The sequence below is a fragment of the Pseudophryne corroboree genome, chromosome 3, assembly GCF_028390025.1.
Source record: "Pseudophryne corroboree isolate aPseCor3 chromosome 3, aPseCor3.hap2, whole genome shotgun sequence".
In the NCBI taxonomy this organism is placed as follows: domain Eukaryota; kingdom Metazoa; phylum Chordata; class Amphibia; order Anura; family Myobatrachidae; genus Pseudophryne; species Pseudophryne corroboree.
In genome coordinates this window covers 339,585,791-339,600,393 of record NC_086446.1, presented here as the reverse complement: position 1 = coordinate 339,600,393, position 14,603 = coordinate 339,585,791, and the positions used below count along the sequence as shown (strand labels likewise).

Genomic DNA, 14,603 nt, shown 5'->3' with positions numbered 1-14,603 from the left:
AGAGCGTGGAACAGAGGGTTATGTTGAGATTTGGCTACGTTTGGTAAAGAAATGGGTCTTAAGAGCCCGTTTGAAGTTTTGTAGAGAGGTGGAGAGTCTGAGGGGGAGAGGTAAAGAATTCCAGAGAAATGGAGCAGCACGTGAAAAATCTTGGAGATAGGAGTGGGAGGAAGTAATCAGAAGACAGGAGAGACGGCGTGCATTAGCAGAGCGAAGAGGACGGGTGGGAGAGTAAAGGGAGATAAGGTCAGAGATGTAGATGGGAGAGGAGTGGGTGAGTGCTTTGTAAGTGAGTGTGAGAAGTTTGAATTGGATTCTGAAAGGGAAGGGAAGCCAGTGGAGGGCCTGTAGGAGGGGGGAGGTAGACGTAGTGCGTTTGGTGAGGAAGATGAGCCGGGCAGCAGCATTGAGGATAGATTGGAGTGGAGAGAGGTGATTGTCAGGGAGGCCAGTTAAGAGGAGATTACAGTAGTCCAGTCTGGAAATAATCAGTGAGTGAATAATGATCTTAGTGGCATCCTGTGTGAGAAAAGGTCTGATTCTAGAAATGTTTTTGAGATGAAAATGACAGGTTTGTGAGAGGTGCTGAATGTGTGGTTTGAAGGAGAGGGAGGAGTCAAGGATTACGCCAAGACAGCGTACTTGGGGGCTAGGGGAGATAGTTGTGCCATCAATGGATAATGAGATTGTGGGAGGTGAGGCTGTGCGGGAGGGTGGGAAGATGATCAGCTCAGTCTTAGACATGTTGAGTTTAAGAAAGCGCTGAGACATCCAGGAAGAGATAGCAGAAAGACAGTTTGAGGTACGAGTGAGGAGAGCCGTGGAGAGATCAGGGGAGGAGAGGTAGATTTGAGTGTCATCAGCATAGAGGTGATATTGGAAGTTAAAAGAACTAATGAGTTCACCTAAAGAGGACGTATAGAGAGAGAAAAGGAGAGGACCAAGAACAGAGCCTTGGGGGACACCAACAGTTAGTGGAAGTGGGGGGGAGGTAGCATCATGAGAGGAGACAGAGAAGGAACGATCAGAGAGGTAGGAGGACAGCCAGGAGAGGGCAGTATCACGCAGACCAAGAGAGTGAAGGATTTGCAGAAGGAGAGGATGGTCCACAGTGTCAAAAGCAGCAGAGAGGTCAAGAAGAATAAGCAGAGAGTAGTGGCCCTTAGATTTGGCTGCATGGAGGTCATTGCAGACTTTTGTGAGGGCAGTTTCAGTGGAGTGGAGAGAACGGAAACCAGACTGGAATGGGTCAAGCAGTGAGTGAGAGGAAAGAAAGGCAGTGAGGCGATTATAGACAATACGCTCAAGAAGTTTGGAGGCAAAGGGGAGGAGAGAGATGGGTCGATAGTTGGAGAGAGTGTTAGGATCAAGGGTAGGTTTTTTAAGAATAGGGGAGACAAGAGCATGCTTGAAGGCAGAGGGGACAGTGCCTGATGAAAGGGAGAGATTGAGAAGGTGGGCAAGATGGGAACAGGCAGAAGGGGAGAGGTAACGGAGGAGGTGGGAGGGGATAGGGTCGAGCGGGGAGGTTGTGGGGGGGGAGGAACGGATGAGGGCCATGACTTCCTCGCCAGATACATGGGAGAAAGATGTCAGAGTTGGTAAGAGGGAAGGGGAGGGGTGGCAAGGGATGGGTGGTGGCTGGTTGCTGGTCTGGTGGGAAGTGATATCCTGACGTATGGAGTCAATCTTGGATGTGAAATAAGTGGCAAAGTCAAGAGCAGACAATGAGGAAGGGAGAGGAGGTGGTGGTGGGCAGAGGAGGGAGTTAACAGTGGCAAAGAGGCGCCGGGGGTTGGAAGACTGTGTAGAAATGAGGATTTTGAAGTATGATTGTTTAGCAAGGGAAAGGGCAGTACTGAAGGATGAGAGCATGAATTTGAAATGGAGGAAGTCTGCTTTAGAGCGTGATTTCCTCCACTGTCGCTCGGCAGTACGTGAGCATTTTTGTAGGTATCTGGTGCATTTGGTGTGCCAGGGTTGAGGTGTTGATCTGCGAGGGTGAATAGTGGTTGGCGGAGCAACAGAGTCAAGGGCAGAAGTAAGAGATGCATTGTATAGGGATGTGGCTTGTTCAAGGCATGTGAGAGAGAGAAGAGGAGAGAGAAGGGAGTCAAACAGGGAGGACAGGGATGAGGTGTCAATAGCCTCAATGTTACGCTTCGTGATGGTAGCCTTAGGAGGGAGAGATGGGGAAGCAGAGATAGATAAGTTGAAAGAGAGCAAATGGTGGTCAGAGAGGGGAAAAGGGGAATTGGAGAAATCAGAAATATCACAGCGGTGAGTGAAAACCAGATCCAGTGAGCTCCCGTTCACATGGGAGGGTGAGGTGGTCCACTGGGAGAGACCAAGTGAAGAGGTGAGGTTAAGGAGTTTAGAGGCAGGTGATTTTGTGGGGTTATCGATAGGGATGTTGAAATCACCTAGAATAATGGAGGGAATGTCAGAAGAGAGGAAGTGAGGTAGCCAGGAAGCAAAGTTGTCAAGGAATTTGGAGGAAATGCCAGGTGGACGGTAAATTACAGCAACTCGAAGATTAGTTGGTTGGTAGAGGCGTAATGCATGGACCTCAAATGTAGAGAATGTAAGAGAAGGTTCTGGAGGTATAAGTTGGTATGTGTAGCTTGAGGGTAAAAGGATCCCAACACCACCCCCATGGCGACCCCCGGGTCGGGGGCGCTTTAGAGCCCCTGAGCTGCCGTGCTGTGCGCTACCTTCAAGAAGACTGAGGAGTCTTCTGCCGCCTGCTTTCCGGACCTCCGTTCTGCCGTCTCTTCAGCGTCTGTAAGGGGGATCGGCGGCGCGGCTCCGGGACGAACCCCAGGCTGACCTGTGTTCCGACTCCCTCTGGAGCTAAGTGTCCAGTAGCCTAAGACTCCAATCCATCCTGCACGCAGGTGAGTTGGAAATCTCTCCCCTAAGTCCCTCGATGCAGTGATCCTGTTGCCAGCAGGAATCACTGAGATTGAAACCTAAAAAAAAACTTTTCTAAACAGCTCTTTAGGAGAGCCACCTAGATTGCACCCTCTCGGACGGGCACAAAAACCTAACTGAGGCTTGGAGGAGGGTCATAGGGGGAGGAGCCAGTACGCACCATGTGACCTAAAAGCTTTTTTAGATGTGCCCTGTCTCCTGCGGAGCCCGCTATTCCCCATGGTCCTGACGGAGTCCCAGCATCCACTAGGACGTTAGAGAAAACATTTTAGAAATTATCCGTTGTTATCGGGGGAAACCCACGCATCATCACACACCTCATTTAATTTCTCAGATTCAGGAAAACTACAGGTAGTTTTTCCTCACCGAACATAATACCCCTTTTTGGTGGTACTCGTATTATCAGAAATGTGTAAAACATTTTTCATTGCCTCAATCATGTAACGTGTGGCCCTACTGGAAGTCACATTTGTCTCTTCACCGTCGACACTGGAGTCAGTATCCGTGTCGGCGTCTATATCTGCCATCTGAGGTAACGGGCGCTTTAGAGCCCCTGACGGCCTATGAGACGTCTGGACAGGCACAAGCTGAGTAGCCGGCTGTCTCATGTCAACCACTGTCTTTTATACAGAGCTGACACTGTCACGTAATTCCTTCCAACAGTTCATCCACTCAGGTGTCGACCCCCTAGGGGGTGACATCACTATTACAGGCAATCTGCTCCGTCTCCACATCATTTTTCTCCTCATACATGTCGACACAAACGTACCGACACACAGCACACACACAGGGAATGCTCTGATAGAGGACAGGACCCCACTAGCCCTTTGGGGAGACAGAGGGAGAGTTTGCCAGCACACACCAGAGCGCTATATATATACAGGGATAACCTTATATAAGTGTTTTTCCCCTTATAGCTGCTGTATTATTAATACTGCGCATAATTAGTGCCCCCCTCTCTTTTTTAACCCTTTCTGTAGTGTAGTGACTGCAGGGGAGAGCCAGGGAGCTTCCCTCCAACGGAGCTGTGAGGGAAAATGGCGCCAGTGTGCTGAGGAGATAAGGCCGCCGAGAAGGGGGCGGAGCCTATCTCCCGTTTTTCTGTGTATTCTGGCAGGGGTTAAATTCATCCATATAGCCCAGGAGCTATATGTGATGCATTTTTTTTTTTTTTGCCATCCAAGGTGTTTTTATTGCGTCTCAGGGCGCCCCCCCCCCAGCGCCCTGCACCCTCAGTGACCGGAGTGTGAAGTGTGCTGAGAGCAATGGCGCACAGCTGCAGTGCTGTGCGCTACCTTGTTGAAGACAGGACGTCTTCTGCCGCCTATTTTCCGGACCTCTTCTGTCTTCTGGCTCTGTAAGGGGGCCGGCGGCGCGGCTCTGGGACCTATCCATGGCTGGGCCTGTGATCGGTCCCTCTGGAGCTAATGTCCAGTAGCCTAAGAAGCCCAATCCACTCTGCACGCAGGTGAGTTCGCTTCTTCTCCCCTTAGTCCCTCGATGCAGTGAGCCTGTTGCCAGCAGGTCTCACTGAACATAAAAAACCTAAAACTAAACTTTTCACTAAGCAGCTCAGGAGAGCCACCTAGTGTGCACCCTTCTCGTTCGGGCACAAAAATCTAACTGAGGCTTGGAGGAGGGTCATAGGGGGAGGAGCCAGTGCACACCAGGTAGTTCTAAAGCTTTACTTTTGTGCCCAGTCTCCTGCGGAGCCGCTATTCCCCATGGTCCTTACGGAGTCCGCAGCATCCACTAGGACGTCAGAGAAAAGTCCATGACACGACTGCATTTCCCGATCTCCTCCCCTCCAATGCCGCATCACCGCCCCCGTATGCCTGTCAATCATCATGTGATCGCATCCTTCCGGGATGCAATCACATGGTGAAGGGTCTCCCACAATGGCTGGTGCGCATGCGCAGACCCTATGAACGAGACTACTGCATGCAAACGCACCGGCTGCATCCATCTCTGAATAATGCCCTAGATGTGGCCTTAAATAATATTGGTATTTATGGGAAGCTTGTGCAAAGATAAACAAAACACATGCATCAAACTATTCAGAAGAATCACTAGACCAAGCTACACCAGAAACTGTAATATGTTATTTGTACAAAAAGCAAGGCAATATTCACACACACAAACAATCTGCTCTAAAGTATTACTTTGGCCAAAAGTCGATGCCCATCCTGGTCCAAAATGATGGCAGCTCTCACGGTGTAAAGGGTGGGATCCTGCAGGAGACATGCACATGGTGTTTATCTAAGTTCTGTTCCTTTGGGGCACATTTAATAACATTGAGCAAGAGCATTGATGTATTACAGGGAGTTCGGAAACTGTCTCTGTAGTGACTGTGTTCTAAGCAATGGGGTGATTCAGACCTGATCCCTTCTGTGCGTTTTCGCACAGTGGGCGATCAGGTACTAACTGCACATGCGTATGCACCATACTGCGCATACACATCGGACAGCAATAAAGGGCATCCCTGATCAACAATGGGATGGTGCGAAAAATCTGATCGCACGGGGGGTTCGCAAGGTGATTGACAGGAGGAAGCCGTTTGTAGGTGGTAACTAACTGTTTATTGGGAGAGTCCGGAAAAAGCAGGCGTGCCCAAGCATTTTCAGGAAGGGGGTCTGACGTCAGCTCCGGCCCCGATCAGCCTGTTCTCATCACACTGTAGAACTAAGTCCTGGGCTACGCAGAGACTGCACAAAGTGGATTTTCTCGTTCATCCACTAGGGGACACTGGAGATCTTAGACAGCTGGGGTGTGAAGGATACAGACCGGATGTAGCACAATGTATTAACAAAAATTATGCACAGCTGGCTCCTCCCCCTTCATGCCCCCCAATCTCTCCTGTTTGAAAAATTATGCTGGAGGTAGCAGCACAGGAAAGGAGCTCCTGCTCCATAGTGAATTTATTTTTGTTTCTCATATACAAGGGGCCAATCCAGCCTGCTGGAAAAGAGGGTGAAGGTTCCCAAAACTAAGGAGACAAGGATCCCATTGGAAAGGATCTGCATCTCTTTCAGAAGATCAGCAGACAACGTGGCAATGAGTACTGAGAAGCGGCAGTTAGGGGGCAGGTTGCAGGAAGCAGAGCAACCTTTTTCCCCCAGCTACAGGTTTTATTCTCCCCGCAGCGGCAGCGTTAGTCCAGTCAAAAGAGATTAAACATAGCTCACATCCGCTAAGGTCACCGCTGAAGCAGGCGGAGACCTAGCGGCTGAGCAGCGCAGGCAGCCAAGACAGGTTGTGAGGAAAATCAGCCAGTGGGTCTGGAGGGCTCCGGGAGTAGAGGTGACTGACTACGCAGGGGGAAAGCACTGGTAGCAGAGGCAATAGAGTGCTGTGGAGGGGGGCGGACATTAGAACTCCCTGTGGGCGCGCAAGATTAAAAACAGTGAGGCGGAGGAGGACAGGCTGTGATGTGAACAGAAAAATTCAGTAGCGGCCATTTTGATTATTTAGTTAGGCACGCAGCTTTAGCTGGCTTTTCCTCTCTGAGGGGGACGGACATGTTTTGAATTTGGTCACAGAAGAGGAATTATTGGCCAATGAAGTATAGTGTTTCCTTACAATAGATTGATAATACTGGCGCTGTTTGGAAATTGCAGTTTAGATAGAATAGCTGCTGTGATCTTTCTGAATACAATGGATCTAAAAGTATATGTTTTATTTTCCAAGGGACTCTGCTGACAGGTCCGGAGGAGAAGGGTCAACTCAAGCTGTATCAACAGTTTGGCTGTGATGGTTGCAAACGTCAGGCTGGTTAAAATAGGATTTTAATACCTACCGGTAAATCCTTTTCTCTTAGTCCGTAGAGGATGCTGGGGACTCCGTATGACCATGGGGTATAGACGGGATCAGCAGGAGACATGGGCACACTATAAGACTTTGAATGGGTGTGAACTGGCTCCTCCCTCTATGCCCCTCCTCCAGACTCCAGTTAGAAAACTGTGCCCAGGGAGACGGACATTTCGAGGAAAGAATTTATTGTTTAAACACGGTGAGTGTCACACCAGCTCACACCTCAAACATGCCGCAGAACATGGCATTCAATAGAACACCAGCCAACGGCATGAAAATACACAGCCATATGCTGAGAAAATATGTAACACAACCTGTGTGTCAACCCAACCAATAATAAGATACCGCATGCCATGGCATGAACAACGTCAGCAACAGCCTGACTAAAAAGACAAACTACAAGAGTGTAACCATAACCAAAACTGCATATACAGTACGCACTGGGACGGGCACCCAGCATCCTCTACGGACTAAGAGAAAAGGATTTACCGGTAGGTATTAAAATCCTATTTTCTGATACGTCCTAGAGGATGCTGGGGACTCCGTAAGGACCATGGGGTTTATACCAAAGCTCCAGACCGGGCGGGAGAGTGCGGACGACTCTGCAGCACCAATTGAGCAAACATGAGGTCCCCATCAACCAGGGTATCAAACTTGTAGAACTTAGCAAAAGTGTTTGAACCGACCAAGTATGCGCTCGGCAAAGTTGAACCGCCGAGACTCCTCGGGCATCCGCCCAAGAAGAGCCCATCTTCATAGTAGAATGGGTCTCCACCGACTTCGGTAACGGCAATCCAGCCGTAGAACGAGCATGCTGAATCGTATCACAGATCCAGCGTGTAACAGACTGCATAGAAGCAGGCGCCCCAATTATGCTGGGAGCATACCGGACAACAGAGCCTCTGTTTCCCCAATCTGAGCCTAATTGGCGACATAAATATTCAGAGCCCTGACTGAATGCTTAAGTAACCACAGGCATCAAAATAGGCTGGTTTCTGTGAAACACAGAAACCACTATTGGCAGAACTATTTTCCGAGTTCTCAATTCCGCTCTAACCACATGGAAGATCAAACAGGGGCTATTGTGAGACAAAGCCGCTACTTCCGACACCCGCCTTGCGGACGCCAAGGCCAATAGCATGACCACTTTCCAAGAGAGAAATTTTAACACAACCTTTCATAAAGGTTCCAACCAGTGTGACATAAGAAACTGCAACACCCCGTCAAGGTCCCACGGTGCCAATGGGGGCACAAATGGAGGTTGGATGTGCAGCACTCCTTTCACAAAAGTCTGAACTTCCGGAAAGGTGGCCAGTTCTTTTTGAAAGAAAATTTATAAGGCCAAAAACTGCACTGAAATGGAGCCTAACTTTAGGCCTGCATCCACACTTGCTTGCAAAGAATGGAGAAAAACGACCCAGCTGAAATTCTTGCCTTCTTGGATTCACACCAAGACACAGATTTTCTCCAAATACGGTGGTAATGCTTTGCCGTTACTTCTTTTCTAGCCTGAAGAAGTGTGGGAATGACTTCACTGGGAATACCCTTTTGGGCTAGGATATGGCGTTCAACCGCCACGCCGTCAAACGCAGCTACGGTAAGTCTTGATACACGCCCGGATATTGCTGTAACATGTCCTCTCGTAGAGGAAGAGGCCAGGGATATTCTATAAGTAAATCCGGAAGATCTGGATACCAAGCCCTCCTTGGCTAGACCGGAACAATGAGGATCGCCTGAACCTTTGTTCTTCTTACGTTTATCACCTTCAGAAAGAGTGAAAGTGGAGGGGACACATAGACCGAATGAAAACACCCAAGGTGTCACGAGGGCGTCCACTGCTATAGCTTGAGTGTCCCTTGACCTGGAACAATATCCCTGAGGTCTCTCTTTGAGGCGAGACACCATCATGTCCAATTGAGGCACTCCTCAAAGACTTTTCACATCTGTGAAAACTTCTCGATGACGACTATTTTTCCCGGATGGAGATCGCATCTGCAGAGGAAATCTATTTCTCCGTCTTTGTCTCCAGCGGAAAACTTTTGCGGCTTCTGCCATTGCCACTTTGCTCCTTGTTCCTGTTAAGTCGTCCGACAGAATTAAGACGGGCCGATCACGAAAAGGATGTTCGTTGAAAATAGCTCTTAATTCAAGAATGCTTACTGCAGACAAGCTTCCCAGCTTGACCTTTTCCCCTGGAAATTCTACCCCCGGAAAGACTGCTCCCCAGCCTCGGAGACCTGGATGCATGGACACCAGGATCTAATCCTGGATCCCGAACCTTCGTCCCTCTAGGACAGTGTTTCCCAACCGCGGTCCTCAAGGCACACTAACAGTCCTGGTTTTAGTGATATCCAGGCTTGAACACAGGTGACTTAATTAGTACCTCAGTTATTTTGATTTAACCATCTGTGCTGAAGCCTGGATATCACTAAAACCTGCACTGTTGGTGTGCCTTGAGGACCGCGGTTGGGAATTCCTGCTCTAGGAGGTGAGAACTGTGCAGACACCACAGGAGCGATATCCTGGTCCTTAGGATTATTTTCCGGTGCATGTGCAGGTGAGACCCGGACCACATGTCCAACTGGTCCCGTGAAAACCACTCTGGCATTTGACCTGCTCACCGAAAAGGCCTTTTAAGCCGCAACCATCTTCTTCATCAACGGAACATCTTGATGGGTTGTCACTGCAAATCTGATCCGACTCCGGATCCTCAGATCTCTTTCCACAGTAAAAAAAAAACTCTCAACAGTTCAATATCTAATCTTATTCCCACCTCCGACATCTGCGTCGTTGGGATCAACAGCGATTCTCTGTTGAAGAACTGTCAGAGAGAAACAACGATTTGTTTCTTGACCTCGCCGTAGTCAGGAGAGCGTCCCAATACAGAATAATAATGGCTCTTACTATTGAAGGAAAAATAAGATTTTACTTACCGATAAATCTATTTCTCGTAGTCCGTAGTGGATGCTGGGGACTCCGTCAGGACCATGGGGATATAGCGGCTCCGCAGGAGACAGGGCACAATAATAAAAGCTTTAGGATCAGGTGGTGTGCACTGGCTCCTCCCCCTATGACCCTCCTCCAAGCCTCAGTTAGGATACTGTGCCCGGACGAGCGTGCATAATAAGGAAGGATATTGAATCCCGGGTAAGACTCATACCAGCCACACCAATCACACCGTACAACCTGTGATCTGAACCCAGTTAACAGTATGATAACAACGAAGGAGCCTCTGAAAAGATGGCTCACAACAAGAATAACCCGATTTTTGTAACAATAACTATGTACAAGTATTGCAGAAAATCCGCACTTGGGATGGGCGCCCAGCATCCACTACGGACTACGAGAAATAGATTTATCGGTAAGTAAAATCTTATTTTCTCTGACGTCCTAGTGGATGCTGGGGACTCCGTCAGGACCATGGGGATTATACCAAAGCTCCCAAACGGGCGGGAGAGTGCGGATGACCCTGCAGCACCGAATGAGAGAACTCCATGTCCTCCTCAGCCAGGGTATCAAATTTGTAGAATTTAGCAAACGTGTTTTCCCCTGACCAAGTAACTGCTCGGCAAAGTTGTAAAGCCGAGACCCCTCGGGCAGTCGCCCAAGATGAGCCCCCTTCCTTTTGGAATGGGCTTTTACCGATTTTGGCTGTGGCAGGCCTGCCACAGAATATGTAAACTGAATTGTATTACAAATCCAGCGAGCAATCGTCTGCTTAGAAGCAGGATCACCCATCTTGTTGGGTGCATACAGGCTAAACAGCGAGTCAGATTTTCTGACTCCAGCCTTCCTGGAAACATATTTTTCAGGGCCCTGACAACGTCAAGTAACTTGGAGTCCTCCAAGTCCCTAGTACCCGCAGGTACCACAATAGGTTGGTTCATGTGAAAAACAGAAAACACCTTAAGGAGAAATTGAGGACGAGTCCTCAATTCTGCCCTGTCAGAATGAAAAATTAAGTAAGGGCTTTATATATGATAAAGCCGCCAATTCTGACACACGCCTGGCTGAAGCCAGGGCTAATAGCATCGTCACCTTCCATGTGAGATATTTTAAGTCCACAGTGGTGAGTGGTTCAAACCAATGTGACTTTAGGAAACTCAAAACAACATTGAGATCCCAAGGTGCCACTGGGGCACAAAAGGAGGCTGTATATGCAGTACCCCTTTTACAAACATCTGAACGTCAGGCACTAAAGCCAGTTCTTTCTGGAAGAAATTCGACAGGGCCGAAATTTGAACCTTAATGGACCCTAATTTTAGGCCCATAGACAGTCCTGTTTTCAGGAAATGTAGGAAACGACCCAGTTGGAATTCCTCTGTAGGGGCCTTCTTGGCCTCACACCACGCAACATATCTTCGCCAAATGCGGTGAAAATGTTTTGCGGTTACATCCTTCCTGTCTTCGACCAGGGTAGGGATGACTTCATCTGGAATGCCCTTTCAGGATCCGGCGTTCAACCGCCATGCCGTCAAACGCGGCCGCGGTAAGTCTTGGAACAGACAAGGCCCCTGCTGGAGCAGGTCCTTTCTTAAAGGTAGAGGCCACGGGTCTTCCGTGAACATCTCTTGAAGTTTCGGGTACCAAGTCCTTCTTGGCCAATCCGGAACCACGAGTATCATTCTTACTCATCTCCCTCTTATGATTCTCAGTACTTTTTGTATGAGAGGCATAGGAGGGAACACATACTCTGACTGGTACATCCACAGTGTTACCAGAGCGTCCACCGCTATTGCCTGAGGGTCCCTTGACCTGGCGCAATATCTAGTTTTTTGTTCAGGCGGGACGCCATCATGTCCACCTTTGGTTTTTCACAACGGTTTACAATCATGTGGAAGACTTCCCGATGAAGTCCCCACTCTCCCGGGTGGAGGTCATGCCTGCTGAGGAAGTCTGCTTCCCAGTTTTCCACTCCCGGAATGAACACTGCTGAGAGTGTTATCACATGATTTTTCGCCCAGCGAAGAATCCTTGCAGTTTCTGCCATTTCCCTCCTGCTTCTTGTGCCGCCCTGTCTGTTTACGTGGGCGACTGCCGTGATGTTGTCCCACTGGATCAATACCGGCTGACCTTGAAGCAGAGGTCTTGCTAAGCTTAGAGCATTGTAAATTGCCCTTAGCTCCAGTATATTTATGTGGAGAGAAGTCTCCAGACTCGATCACACTCTCTGGAAATTTTTTCCTTGTGTGACTGCTCCCCAGCCACTCAGGCTGGCATCCGTGGTCACCAGGACCCAGTCCTGAATGCCGAATCTGCGGCCCTTTCATAGATGAGCACTCTGCAGCCACCGCAGAAGAAACACCCTTGTCCTTGGAGACAGGGTTATCCGCTGATGCATCTGAAGATGCGATCCGGACCATTTTTCCAGCAGATCCCACGTAAAGGTTCTTGCGTGAAATCTACCGAATGGGATCGCTTTGTAAGAAACCACCATTTTTCACAGGATCCTTGTGCAATGATGCACTGATACTTTTCCTGGTTTTAGGAGGTTCCTGACTAGCTCGGATAACTCCCTGGCTTTCTTCTCCGGGAGAAAACATCCTTTTCTGGACTGTGTCCAGAATCATCCCTAGGAACAGTAGACGTGTCGTCGGAAAAAATAAGAATTTACTTACCGATAATTCTATTTCTCGGAGTCCGTAGTGGATGCTGGGGTTCCTGAAAGGACCATGGGGAATAGCGGCTCCGCAGGAGACAGGGCACAAAAGTAAAGCTTTCCGATCAGGTGGTGTGCACTGGCTCCTCCCCCTATGACCCTCCTCCAAGCCAGTTAGGTACTGTGCCCGGACGAGCGTACACAATAAGGGAGGAATTTTGAATCCCGGGTAAGACTCATACCAGCCACACCAATCACACCGTACAACTTGTGATCTAAACCCAGTTAACAGTATGATAACAGCGGAGCCTCTGAAAAGATGGCTCACAACAATAATAACCCGATTTTTGTAACTATGTACAAGTATTGCAGATAATCCGCACTTGGGATGGGCGCCCAGCATCCACTACGGACTCCGAGAAATAGAATTATCGGTAAGTAAATTCTTATTTTCTCTATCGTCCTAGAGGATGCTGGGGTTCCTGAAAGGACCATGGGGATTATACCAAAGCTCCCAAACGGGCGGGAGAGTGCGGATGACTCTGCAGCACCGAATGAGAGAACTCCAGGTCCTCCTTAGCCAGAGTATCAAATTTGTAGAATTTAGCAAACGTGTTTGCCCCTGACCAAGTAGCTGCTCGGCAAAGTTGTAAAGCCGAGACCCCTCGGGCAGCCGCCCAAGATGAGCCCACCTTCCTTGTGGAATGGGCATTTACATATTTTGGCTGTGGCAGGCCTGCCACAGAATGTGCAAGCTGAATTGTATTACACATCCAACTAGCAATAGTCTGCTTAGAAGCAAGAGCACCCAGTTTGTTGGGTGCATACAGGATAACAGCAAGTCAGTTTTCCTGACTCCAGCCGTCCTGGAACATATTTTCAGGGCCCTGACAACATCTAGCAACTTGGAGTCCTCCAAGTCCCTAGTAGGTGCAAGGCACCACAATAAGCTGGTTCAGGTGAAACACTGACACCACCTTAGGGAGAGAACTGGGGACGAGTCCGCAGCTCTGCCCTGTCCGAATGGACAAACAGATATGGGCTTTTTTGAGAAAAAACCACCAATTTGACACTCGCCTGGTCCAGGCCAGGGCCAAGAGCATGGTCACTTTTCATGTGAGATGCTTCAAATCCACAGATTTGACTGGTTTTAAACCAATGTGATTTGAGGAATCCCAGAACTACGTTGAGATCCCACAGTGCCACTGGAGGCACAAAAGGGGGTTGTATATGCAATACTCCCTTGACAAACTTCTGGACTTCAGGAACTGAAGCCAATTCTTTCTGGAAGAAAATCGACAGGGCCGAAATTTGAACCTTAATGGACCCCAATTTGAGGCCCATAGACACTCCTGTTTGCAGGAAATGCAGGAAACGACCGAGTTGAAATTTCTTTGTGGGGCCTTCCTGGCCTCACACCACGCAACATATTTTCGCCACATGTGGTGATAATGTTGTGCGGTCACCTCCTTTCTGGCTTTGACCAGGGTAGGACTGACCTCTTCCGGAATGCCTTTTTCCTTTAGGATCCGGCTTTCCACCGCCATGCCGACAAACGCAGCTGCGGTAAGTCTTGGAACAGACATGGTACTTGCTGAAGCAAGTCCCTTCTTAGCGGCAGAGGCCATAAGACCTCTGTAAGCATCTCTTGAAGTTCCGGGTACCAAGTCCTTCTTGGCCAATCCGGAGCCATGAGTATAGTTCTTACTCCTCTACGTCTTATAATTCTCAGCACCTTAGGTATGAGAAGCAGAGGAGGGAACACATACACCGACTGGTACACCCACGGTGTTACCAGAACGTCCACAGCTATTGCCTTAGGGTCTCTTGACCTGGCGCAATACCTGTCCCGTTTTTTGTTCAGACGGGACGCCATCATGTCCACCTTTGGTATTTCCCAACGGTTTACAATCATGTGGAAAAAACTTCCCGATGAAGTTTCCACTCTCCCGGGTGGAGGTCGTGCCTGCTGAGGAAGTCTGCTTCCCAGTTTCCATTCCCGGGATGAAACACTGCTGACAGTGCTATCACATGATTTTCCGCCCAGCGAAAAGTCCTTGCAGTTTTTGCCATTGCCCTCCTGCTTCTTGTGTCGCCCTGTCTGTTTACGTGGGCGACTGCCGTGATGTTTTTCCCACTGGATCAATACCGGCTGACCTTGAAGCAGAGGTCTTGCTAAGCTTAGAGCATTATAAATTTACCCTTAGCTCCAGTATATTTATGTGGAGAAAAGTCTCCAGACTTGATCACACTCCCTGGA

General features: G+C 49.0%; 1 protein-coding gene across 2 annotated transcripts in view; it reads right to left on the bottom strand.

Annotated features, from left to right (window-relative positions):
- Positions 1-14,603, bottom strand: part of COPZ2 (COPI coat complex subunit zeta 2) — a 324,698-nt gene that overhangs the window by 293,277 nt on the left and 16,818 nt on the right. Inside the window, exon 2 of one of the 2 annotated variants that reach the window (XM_063959624.1) lies at positions 5,097-5,165. The exons of the other annotated variant lie outside the window; for it this stretch is intronic. Within the exon in view, the coding sequence (XP_063815694.1) occupies positions 5,097-5,165 (69 nt within the window). The remainder of the gene's footprint in view (positions 1-5,096; positions 5,166-14,603) is intronic. 2 annotated transcript variants of the gene reach the window in all.